The sequence below is a fragment of the Mytilus edulis genome, chromosome 14 (genome assembly GCF_963676685.1).
Source record: "Mytilus edulis chromosome 14, xbMytEdul2.2, whole genome shotgun sequence".
NCBI classification, from domain to species: domain Eukaryota; kingdom Metazoa; phylum Mollusca; class Bivalvia; order Mytilida; family Mytilidae; genus Mytilus; species Mytilus edulis.
The window spans coordinates 63,648,136-63,659,886 of record NC_092357.1 but is presented as its reverse complement, the minus strand read 5'-3'; the positions used below and the strand labels follow the sequence as shown (position 1 = coordinate 63,659,886).

General features: G+C 30.9%; 1 protein-coding gene across 1 annotated transcript; it reads right to left on the bottom strand.

Moving 5' to 3' along the window:
- Nucleotides 1-623: 623 nt before the first annotated feature.
- Nucleotides 624-10,290, bottom strand: LOC139504399 (uncharacterized). The gene is made up of 4 exons (XM_071294478.1): nt 10,181-10,290; nt 9,011-9,064; nt 2,908-3,079; nt 624-870 (listed from the first exon to the last, which is right to left on the bottom strand). The coding sequence occupies exons 2-4, from the start codon at nt 9,057-9,059 to the stop codon at nt 624-626; spliced, it is 468 nt and encodes a 155-aa protein (XP_071150579.1). The 5' UTR covers nt 9,060-9,064; nt 10,181-10,290.
- Nucleotides 10,291-11,751: the final 1,461 nt, after the last annotated feature.

Here is an 11,751-nt window from a genome sequence, read left to right as displayed (position 1 = left end):
ACTCAAATGTATAATCATGGATATTCTTAAAGATAAACACTAAACAATAAGCATTAATTTTTTTGGATCAAATACATTGAATGTGCGATTACAATCAAAATTACAATGGTTTGAATTCCTAGTTCATTAACACACATACATACCTAGACGCAAGGACAATGCAGGTGCGTTTGATGTGAAAGAAACTAAAGTTTGCATGTCATTTCCATTTAATCTTGATTTAAGTATTCGGCAGTTTGACAAAATGTCTGACCCATTACATGAACTGAAATAAATCATCCTGCAAAAAATAAATAGTTACAATGTTTTAATGTCAATATTTCATTAAATGTCTGCTATTTTATACTTCGACAATGTCTTTGTTCAGCATTAGACAAGCTATGGAAATAGATATTTTCAGTGTATTACTTTATCGGGAACCTTTCATACACTTTTGGATATACTACAACTTGCAACCGTGAACAGTGTTTTTATTTATTTAATATTATTAGATCGAAAACACCCACTTCTTACAAATCCAACTATAGATAATAAAATTAACCAAGACTGCATGTTTATTTGTGATTGAAGTTTTCCTAGAATCCGAAACTGTACAATCTACATGTGGCAGTTACAGACCAAATTTATATGCAATGAGGAACTATAACAAAACTGTTGTTCACATCTATATCAAGTGTACTCAGAAATTCTAATGACAAAACAGTTATAACATTGGTTCCGTTTAAATCACTCCTTTGAATTCGCCCTTTATAATCATACTCTACCCAATATAAATGATCGGCCACCGGGTCAACGGCCAAGTCTACTGACATGTTTGCAAATATAGTGTGGGTCAAAACCTCTTTCAAATCGTCCAAAGGGTAACGAAATCTAAAATAGAATAAATGTCAATTAAATAAGAGCATCAATGTTGTTGATTGATTGATCAGCATTGAAAATGCATTATTCTGGTTTTAGCAGAAATACATCGAGATTGGACGCATTTCAGTATTTTTAATACATTTCTGTTTGCTTTATTAGATATTAACATTGATGCATCAGCCATTTTAAATGGACCCACACGCTTGCTTGATCATAGGTGATCATAATCATGTACGAAATTGCATAAGATTTTGTCAACTCAAATAAAAAAAAACAGATTGTACACGAAGAGGCAAGACTGTTTACAAGTCAATATAATATCTGTGAAAAGTATAGGGAATCTGATATCATTCAATTGAAATGTATTATAATTGATTTTTTAAACATATACATAGACATATCGGTAATAGCTTTAAAGTAATTGTTAGTTACAAATGCTGTTGGTAGACCATTGCTTATGGTATGGTTCCCCCAAAACATGATTGATTAACTGATATTGAGATATTTTGATTGATTGATTGTATAGTTGGCTGGTTGTTTGACGGACTGATAATCTAATTTAACACATGGTAATGGTTTCTTCTAACAAGCGAAAAGAAAAAACATAAGATCATGAATCCCGTAGGCAACAGATAGTTAAATGTTTAGTTGGTTGTTTGGTTGGTTGTATTGTTGACTGGTTGATTAATTGATAGATTAATTATTGAATGTTTGTTGCACTCTCTCTATACGAGGCATTGGACCTAACGTCCATATTCTGACCGAATGTTGCTGTGAATTTATACATCCGGACTTTCAAATGGACAGCCTTGATAATCGCTGTTTGGAAGTTTTCATTGATTACATGCATAAAAAATAATGCTGTTGTTATTGTACTTTAAAACCCGTTTATGGAATTATTTCAGAAAATACATGCTTTAGAGTTGATTGTGGCAGTGATAGATTTCTATTTCAGACAGAAAGAGGTGTGTACATAAGAAAGATTGATTTTTGTTTCATTGAAATGAAATAACTAACATAAAAATCAGTGAGGAAAGAGTATGTAAAGTGGTAGACTGTGGCAATTCGTTGATTTGATTACTTCAGCTGTCGATTTTGCCATTTGAGTAGGGACTTTCTATTTTGAATTTTCCTCAGAGTTCACTTTGTGATTTCCTTTAATAATCTTAAAGACTATAAAGTAAAAACAAAAATGCATAAAATATGTCAACAAAAAATAAATCAAAAAACATAATACATACAACACACATCAGCAAAGACGAAAACGAGTAATACAAAAAATTATCTTAGTGTAATAACAAAATGTCGGGAGGTATAAGTACCGAGCCACGGCGATTTAAAAATAACAACAATACACTTTACACGAACAAGTAAAACGTTTCAAGGATAAATAAATGAATACTAAAACACGTCATTAACATGGTATCAAACATCTTGACTAAAATTTGTTCGGCTGGTTTTTTTTTCATAATTTATTTGACATTATATTTACTTTGACCCTATAACACAAATATTTAAATTTAAAAACACTTGCAGCCTGTCACATTATCTGCAAACAAATCTGTAGTGATATGTACCAATTTACGATGATAAAAAACAACAGTACCTTGAGGTTATACTTCAAGACCATGATGATTTTGCTTTCTTGAAACATTTAAGGACTTGTATTAATGAATACAACATTATTATTCATTGGTATGGCTTAGTTCAGGTCATTGTCCATTTTCAGCCTCAAATATTTTCGAAATCGCGCAACATTAAAGAATGTTGAAAACACAATTATCGTACAAATGAAAAACGCAATACAATGAATCTTCAGCAATGTGTAACACCTTATGTTGTCATCTAATAACAATGAAGATCTATTTTTGTTTGAAATTGACTATGTATATATTCTTAATCTGTACCACTTCCTTTAAGAATTCGCTATATACAATGTAAAATAAAGTCAAAGACTAGTTGACAGAAATCACATGTTACTACAATTCGTTTTTTTTTGTCTGTTTTGGTAATTATTGATATTTTCTTTTAATATACTCAACATACTTAAGTATTGCATCCGACATCGGCGAAGCACGATACATAAAGACGTGTTTGTCAAAATCTATTGAATATTCTATTCTTGTCCAGTTACTGGAGAAATCTTGAATACTACCATCGTCCAAATTAAATTCTCTTAAACGATATGGCATTGACAGCATAATTTTTGTTGATTGGCCTGCAAAGAGTTGAATTTAAAAAGAAAAGATAAAATAATAAACAATCGAACTAAATTGCATCATGTTATTTATTATTGTATCTTTCGAGATCATACAAAAATGAAAACAAAAAATACGACAACAGTTCAATTTACTTCGCTATTTGATTATAAACACTCAGATAATTTTTTTTACACAAAAACAAAAGCCATCCCGGTTAAACATACATGTTATATGCGTTAATTTAAATTTGGTTTTATTAATCAAACAAATAAACTATGACTTATAAAGGCAACAGTAGTATACCGCCGTTCAAACTCATAAATCCGTGGACAAAAAACAAAATCGGGGTAACAAACTAAAACTGAGGGAAACGCATTAAATATAAGAGGAGAACAACGAAACTACACTACAATGTAACACACACAGAAACGGACTAAGCAACAGACAAAATCCCACGAGAATAACAAATATAACATCAAAACTAAATACATGAATCTGGGATAGACAAGTACCGTGACTTTTCTTATCGCAATGTGAATTTACACTCAAAAATAAGAGAAAACAAACGACGCAACGTTAAAATGTAACACACACGGAAACGAACTATAATATAACAATGGCCATATTCCTGACTTGGTACAGGACATTTTTAAAGAAAAAAATGGCGGGTTGAACCTGGTTTTGTGGCATGCCAAACCTCCCCTTGTATAGCCATGTGAAATATAACATTACGATGACAACTCAACACCACAGGACTACAATATAAATAAATTGGAGAATACAATTGACAAAGAAACACACGAACAACAGTCAACAAAAAGCAACAAGTTGAAAATTTTAATACACCAGAAGTGCATTTTATCCACACAAGATCTACTAGTGATGCCCAGATACAAAAGTTTGAAAGCCGAAACAAGCACAAAGTCGAACAGCATCGAGGACCAAAAGATCAAAAAAGTTGTGTCAAAAACGGCCAGAGTTTTCTGTTAGTTACCAGAACATCCTTATCATTTAGAACAATTTATACTTTTGCAAACAGTAAATTTATAAAATTAATAAACAAAAGCTGTACATGATAGAACTGAAATATGAACTAATTACAGGAAACAACTGAAATACATTTATAACCAGACATTTGCAACACAAAATGTAGACACATCCGAATATGTTAAAACCTCAACGCTAAGTGACGTCATATTTGAAATTATCAAAAACAACAAAAAAATGATGACGTTATTTGAATTTGTAAAACAGATCATCAAAAAATGAAAAATGACGTCATTTGAATGCACAAGATAGAAATAGGACTGACCCAAGATTTTATTTGAACTAAATACTGATATTGCACTTAATAACAATATACATTTTAATAGTTATTAATAGCAAACTAAGGCAGCAATTAAGTATATTATAAAGCTATGCCCGGTTTGTTTTGAATCTCACTTCAAACGTAAAATATCGCACTGATGACGTTGAACAAAATGAAATCTAATAAATGAATGCGGTGATAAATATTAATTACCATAACACATAAATGTAATAGAAAAGAAGTCAACACATTTGACAAAATCCGATGAGAATTACAAATATAACATTAAACATTTAAACTAAATACACGAATTTGGGATAGACAAGTACCGTAACACGTCTTATAGTAATGCGAATTCACACTCAGCAAAACAGTCACAATCGGGAATAAGTCACGTTTGGTAACTAAAAGATTAGACGACATAATGACAAACAACAATCTACCATGTGGTAAAAATGTCCTTAGCTAGTTTGGTCAAAGATACATTGTATTGATCCACCAATTCGTGATGGTGTCCATAAAATTTACGGAGTGTCAATTTTAATCTGTCCTCCTCATAACTTTGTTGGAGCAGTTTCTGCGTAAGGAGAACACTCCTGTATATGAAGTCCGTATAGTGTGAACAAGCACGAGAATAACGTATCAATTGTGATATGTAAACACCATACGAAGGGGAAGAGGGTATGTTACTGCTGAGAAATGGGAAATTGATAATTGGGAAGTTGAAATCGTCCCGTTTATCATAGATTTTCGTGTGAAGTCGTCCATCTACGTCAATATTGAGGAAAAGATCAAGGTATGAAGCAGTCCTTCTAGTATCAGTAGTATCCTTAATTTCAAGTTCACTGGGATATATGAGATGTAGGTATTGGCTGAAATATGGGTTATTTAATGATAGAACATCATCAATATATCGGAAAGTAAAATTAAAGAATTTCGCAAGGTGCTTTTTCTTTTTGTCTTTTAGAAGGTTCTGAATGAATTCTGCTTCATACGAGTACAAAAAGAAATCAGCCAGCAGGGGTGAAAAATTAGTACCCATTGGAATACCGACTGTCTGTTGAAATATAAATCATCCAAACTCAACAAATATATTGTCGATCAAAAAGTCCAGCATTTTGATAGTATCATCTTCAGTATATTTTTTGGAAGATTCAGTGTGATTCTTCACAAAATATGCATTATTGTAACCCAAAACAAGAAATTTGTATCTACGATTCCCATTTTTATAGAAAAAGCTCTGTTTTATGAGATGGCGAAGTCGATCTTTCAACTGAGCATGGGGAATAGTAGTATATAGCGTAGAAAAATCAAAAGTTTTTATGTTGCTTCAAAATTGCAAAGATTGTAATTGAAGGTTAAGCAGTAGATCTTTCGAATTTTTGAGAATCCACATCTGGTTAACACCACTGGTAGAATATATATCATCACAATATTTTTGAAGCCCATATTTAACTGTAGAAAGAATAGTAGTCAGTACTTTAGAAAGATGTTTAGTCGAACATTTTGAAGACCCAGATATGTATCGTTCTTTATATGGGGTTTTGTGTAATTTAGGTATCCAGTATAATGAAGGCAAGTTTTCTTCGTTTTCTTTGATGTTGATTCCAAAAGAAAGAAGGACAGATTTATGATTTTGTAAAGTTTCGTCCTTGGTAAATGATGTTAAAGAATATGTAGGATTACCAGTAGTTTTATTAATTCCAAGCTCTGTAGTGAGACATTGCAAATAATGTTTTTTACATATGAAGACAATATTATTGGACGCTTTATCTGCTGGAACAACGACATATTTGTCATGCAAAGAGGATAAAGCATCCACAACCTCCGGATTCTTGAAAGGGTTAGAAACTCTAGTACTCATATTACATCGTAGTTTTTGTATGCGCCTCTGAATGCATGATCGAATAGCTTTGATCCATTCAGACAAAGTGTCCAGTTCTGGTTCGTCTAATTCGCGCTTTACCCATTTTCTTGCACAGTCCTCAACTGCATCCATCAGTAACTTGCAATTCTTTTTCCAGTTGATGGGCTGGGGGATTCTTTATTTTGGTCCCTTGGCTAACAACTCTCGTAGTTGTTCATTGGTAACGATACCAAGGTCACCAGTAATTATATGACCAGCTAGACCGTAATTGTATTGTGACGATGCACATGAGCAATCCGGAGGCTTGGATTTTGTATCTTTGAGGTTAAAAGCCTCTAAAACTCTCTTGTGGTTGAAAATCTTGGATGCAATAGACGTTGTGTAAGTATAAGAAATAACAGGTGTAGCTTTATTTTTGAAGTAATCAGGTATAGTTTTTTGTACAGATTTTTGATGGAAAATATTGCTAATATTTACAGCATCTAAACCTTTATTGGCGAATTCTACCTTAAAAAAATAACGTTTTGTCTCACTATTGGATGTAGTCGATACGGGTTTGAATAGTCTATGGTTAGCAATGTCCATGATAATTGCAACTAATCTATACAAAACAGAACGAGAATCAGTAACGGAAGTATTTTGGGCATCTTGAAATAGTAAAGAAAGTTTTGACAATGAAATGGAGTTTAATTTAGTTCTAATATGATGAATTCCTAAAGGTTTTTGAACAGACGTTGATCGACTATCAATTGTCACGGTGTGTACAGCAGGTGGTATATATTTTCTGTGACCATGGCTTGTATTTCGTCGAGCAGAAGTATTAAATAATTGTAATGTATTGACGGTACTACACCTGGGACCAGACTTGGGGTAATTGTAATTGTAATCGTTAATCAGCTGTAATTGATTACTATTTTTCAAGTAATCAGTGTAATCATTAATCAGCCAGAAATCTGATTACATGTAATTTAATTTAATCAATTACTTTTCAAAATACCCTGTAATCATGATTACTTTTTGATTACATTCTGATTACAATGAAAAAAATCTAAAATTGTGTTTTTGGTCATTAAATGAACCTCTTTGTTATTCATATATATATGATAAATTTTAAACATACTAAAATGGTTTGGTTACTTCAAGCATGTCTACTTCAGTAAAAAAAAAAGTTACAGTACTGAAAAGTCATCATTAGCCTAAGCAGAGACATATAATACAATTATATATCTTTTTGGTAAAAGATATTGTACATACATGTATATTCATCGTTTTATAATGATCTTCATATTAATTTTTGATAATAACTGTTATATATTCAAGTAATACTTTTCTTTAACCCTGAATTATAATCTTTTGTTAATTTTTGTGATTTTTGTCAACTTTGAATTGACAGGTAGGAGACTAATTAATGTTTGTTTTTATTGCAATTACCAATTGAGTATAGCTGTAGGGAAATATATATGATAAAAGATAAATCAGACATGAAAATTTATCTAATTAGCACATTAATTAAAAGTTAAACAAATATGTTGTTTAATTTTTTTTTGTATTTGGACTGGACATGTAAAATGCAATGATTTTTAGTACTTACAAATTGTTTACAATTTGATTTAACATTTCTATTAAAATTTAACATAGTTTTAACTGGTAACTTTATTTCATCCATATTTAAACTTCCATAAACTGCAACTTGGAATACATATAAATTATGAAAGAGCGGTCAGAAGACAAACAAAAAACTCTTGATTATGATATATCTTTATTAAATTCAATTCAAAATAATTCAGAGATCATTGGTGATAAAGTGTAATGTATAAATATGTAGTGAAATTTGGTGTTTATTTAAATAAATGAAATTTAATTTAAAGTTATCATATTATAATTGAACCAAATGAAATACTTTCTCAAAAATGCTATAGTTATATTGAACATTTATTCATTCACATCATTCAAAATGTTTTGTTTTTAAATTCATTGTAATCAGATGTAATCATGATTACTTTGTCAATGTAATCATTAATTTAATCAGATACTTTCAGAAATGATGTAATCATTAATTTAATTTAATCGTACAAATGACAAAGTAATTGTAGTTTAATCAATTACATTGAAAGTAATCGGACCCATCTCTGCCTGGGACTAAACAAAATACCTACACCATCAATTTTGTCATTGCATCCATAGGAAATGGCTGTTCCCAATTCTCTTATCAAAAAGTCTTCTCTTTATAAACGATATGGTGTACTCAATATGAGGTCATTTGTTGGATGATATATTTTCTCTATAATCGGGACCTTCATTGAAACAATAAAATGGTCAGGCTGATTGAAATGTTTATATAGAAATTTGTTGTTATTAGGATCATTTACATTAGACCGATGATCATTCATCCTAAAATTGAGTCTTTGTCGAGTTTCCCCGACGTAGACTAATCCACAAAGAGTACATTCAATGCAGATAAAATTAGGTGAAATTAATCCTTTTAATTCCCGACAGAGACATGTGGATGCATTTTTCTATGTTCCATTCAAATTGGTGAAACATAAATGATTATACATTTATCAAGTAACACATTGCGAAGCTTATTGTTTTTTTTTTTATCAAAGACATTCTTTTATCAGCTTAACAAAGTATATGATGGTTTTTATTGTCATTCGACAGGATTTGATCAAATATGATCATTTTTCATGTTGATTTAGTCTAAGCGAGTAAGAACAGTTTAAATATATAAATGAATGTACGTATTATGATTATTTCATCAATAAAACTTACCACAACTCATAGCAAGGAGACAAAGGTACCAATGCTGCAAAATCTGCATTTCTTCTACAACGAAAAGAAAATATTTTCTAAAACACACCAGATATTTTTCAAAAGCTTTTTTATCTACATTCTCGATTAGTCCATACTTTTAATAAATTATAATTTGGATAATTGACAATACAAAAACCAATGTGATATTATTCGTGAGAGGTAACATATAAACAAAACGTCACTAGGTTAGGTTTTTACAATGTTGCTTATCGTTGTCATAAATTATGACATAAATTATCACGATGGGTAAGGTTGTCTTGCGAGGAAACGTTCTGCGCTGGTGTTTTGGTCCCAACTGGTGCTATATGGTTTACATATGTGCAAATGACGCGAAGCGGGTTACAAGAAAAAGGTTGTGATAATTTGCACTTTGCTTTCAAGATTGGTTGATTGTTGAAAATGTAGTGGCATATACTTACTTACTACATCTATATCAAAATATTGTTTCAATAGCAAAGTTGCGATGTTAATAATTATAAATGTCTATATCATTCTAATTCAAATTGAGATTATGACACAGTCATACTAGTAACAATGATAAGTTAAAAGTTATTATTATTATTGTTGATATCAAAATTGAGAATGAAAATGGGATATGTGTCAAAGAGACAACTACCCGAGCAAAGAGCGGAGAACAGCCCCTAGGTCACAAATTTTGCATCAGGAAGCCGGCGTCAACTGCCCCCTAAACAAAAATATACTAGTTCAGTGAAAGTTTGTCATCCCTTGAAACTCAGAAACATATAAACGAGCTAAGATTAAAAAAACCCAGACGTTCCTGACATGAACAGGCGAAACATATGCTGCGGGTCTAAACCCTCCTCAATACTTCTGGCTTATGTGGAATGAACAAACATACACAGCAATACACACAGTACAACTCAGTAGTATTACACTAGTAGTTAAGTTGTTTCACTGGAGTTTCGATTAATCACTAAGTCTTAAAAAATATGAAACAATACAAAATGAAAACCATGCGGGAATGCCAATTTGGCTAAAATTGACATTGTTTTGCATGATTCATTGAAACTACCTAGTTTATTTCGTTTTGAATGCAATATGCAATTAAGTAAAAATACAAAAAAATACATTGAGGACATGCATATAAATATGAAATCAAATTCTTACCCTTTTAATAAGAAACTCTGTTGGATAATCACTGGAAACTCAGAACCGTCTCTATACTGCTGAAAACGTAGACAGATTGATGTACATCTGAATTAAAGTCTCAATATCATATATTTTTATTCTAAATCTCAAACGGTACTTTGTTCAAGTGTCAATTTCAGTTTATTTATGACTTTCATCATATGAACAACATTCAAGATAGGTTTATAGAAATACAATCTTATAAATGAATATACAGTGTTGCTTACTTTAAAATATTGTAGTTAATCATCAGTTACTAGACAATGCAGTCCGTATTTTATGAATAAGGTACACCAGATCAGCTTTATGTTAAGTATTTTATATTAAAAAAATGGATAATATAAAACAATACGATGAATACTTTATTAAAAGAGAGTTATATATCAATATATTATAAATCAAAACTAACTCACATGTTTAATGTATAATAAAGAACTTGAGAGAATACATAAATCTTAAACTGAAACACAATGTTAGATAAAATTTCATAACATTTATCAATTACTTCGTCATCATATTTCATCCACAAGATTACGATAAATTAAGACGAACAAGTGCAATATCAAGTGATAAGGAATCCATTTTGAAACCACAAATTCAACATATAAGTACCAATATTTTACTCGAATGTCAGTTCATACATATTTTCTAACTTTATAAGTGAATATTTCATTTGAAGACCAAAAATGTCAACAAACCTTTTTTTTTTGTTTGAGTTGTACTTTCAAACGGACACAGAAACGTGCAAAATACAAAGATGACGGTACGTGAAATAGAACAAAATCATTATTTGATCGGTTTATAATGATATAATGTGTAATGTTAAAAGATCTGGAGCAATAATGACCAAAAATTCCAAAAATATGTCCCAAAAAAAACCCTACTAAATACGGCTAAGTTAATCTATTCCTGTGTTAAGAAAATCCTCAGAATTTCGAATGATCCATACGTTTGCCATTTAATTGATATTCATGTCGACACCGAAGTGCTGACTACTTGGCTGGTTATACCCTCGGGGACGAAACGTCCCCAGCAGTGGCGACTACCCAGTGGTGTAAAGCATAATACTTACAGTTTTGGATAAAAATACCGGTATAATTATTGTGAGACAGTTTGATCGATTTCACACAGGCGTATTGCATTCGTAATCTGCATTTTCTGTTCATTGCAAGCTACAACATATTTGTTTGTTATCAAACACATTAAATTTATAAAAAATTGTGCTTCTTTGTTTCATTGTTAACCTATATGCAATTTATATTTGAAAAAAGAATGTTTATTGCATCAATTTGAATATATTTAATGCCCAAATTAAATGTTATAAAGTCACGAATAATTTAATTGTTCCCTTAAAGTGCTGTAGTTACATGAAGTTGATCCTGAATGCAGTACTAGCTTCATAAAGTAAAATCATACACATGTTAAACTCCGAGGAAAATCAAATCTCAAAGTTCCTAATCATTGCAAAATTCAAATGACAAAAAGCATAAAAAACGAATGGACAACAAACTAATATACTTTTCAAAACATTTGAAAAAATAATACTCTTT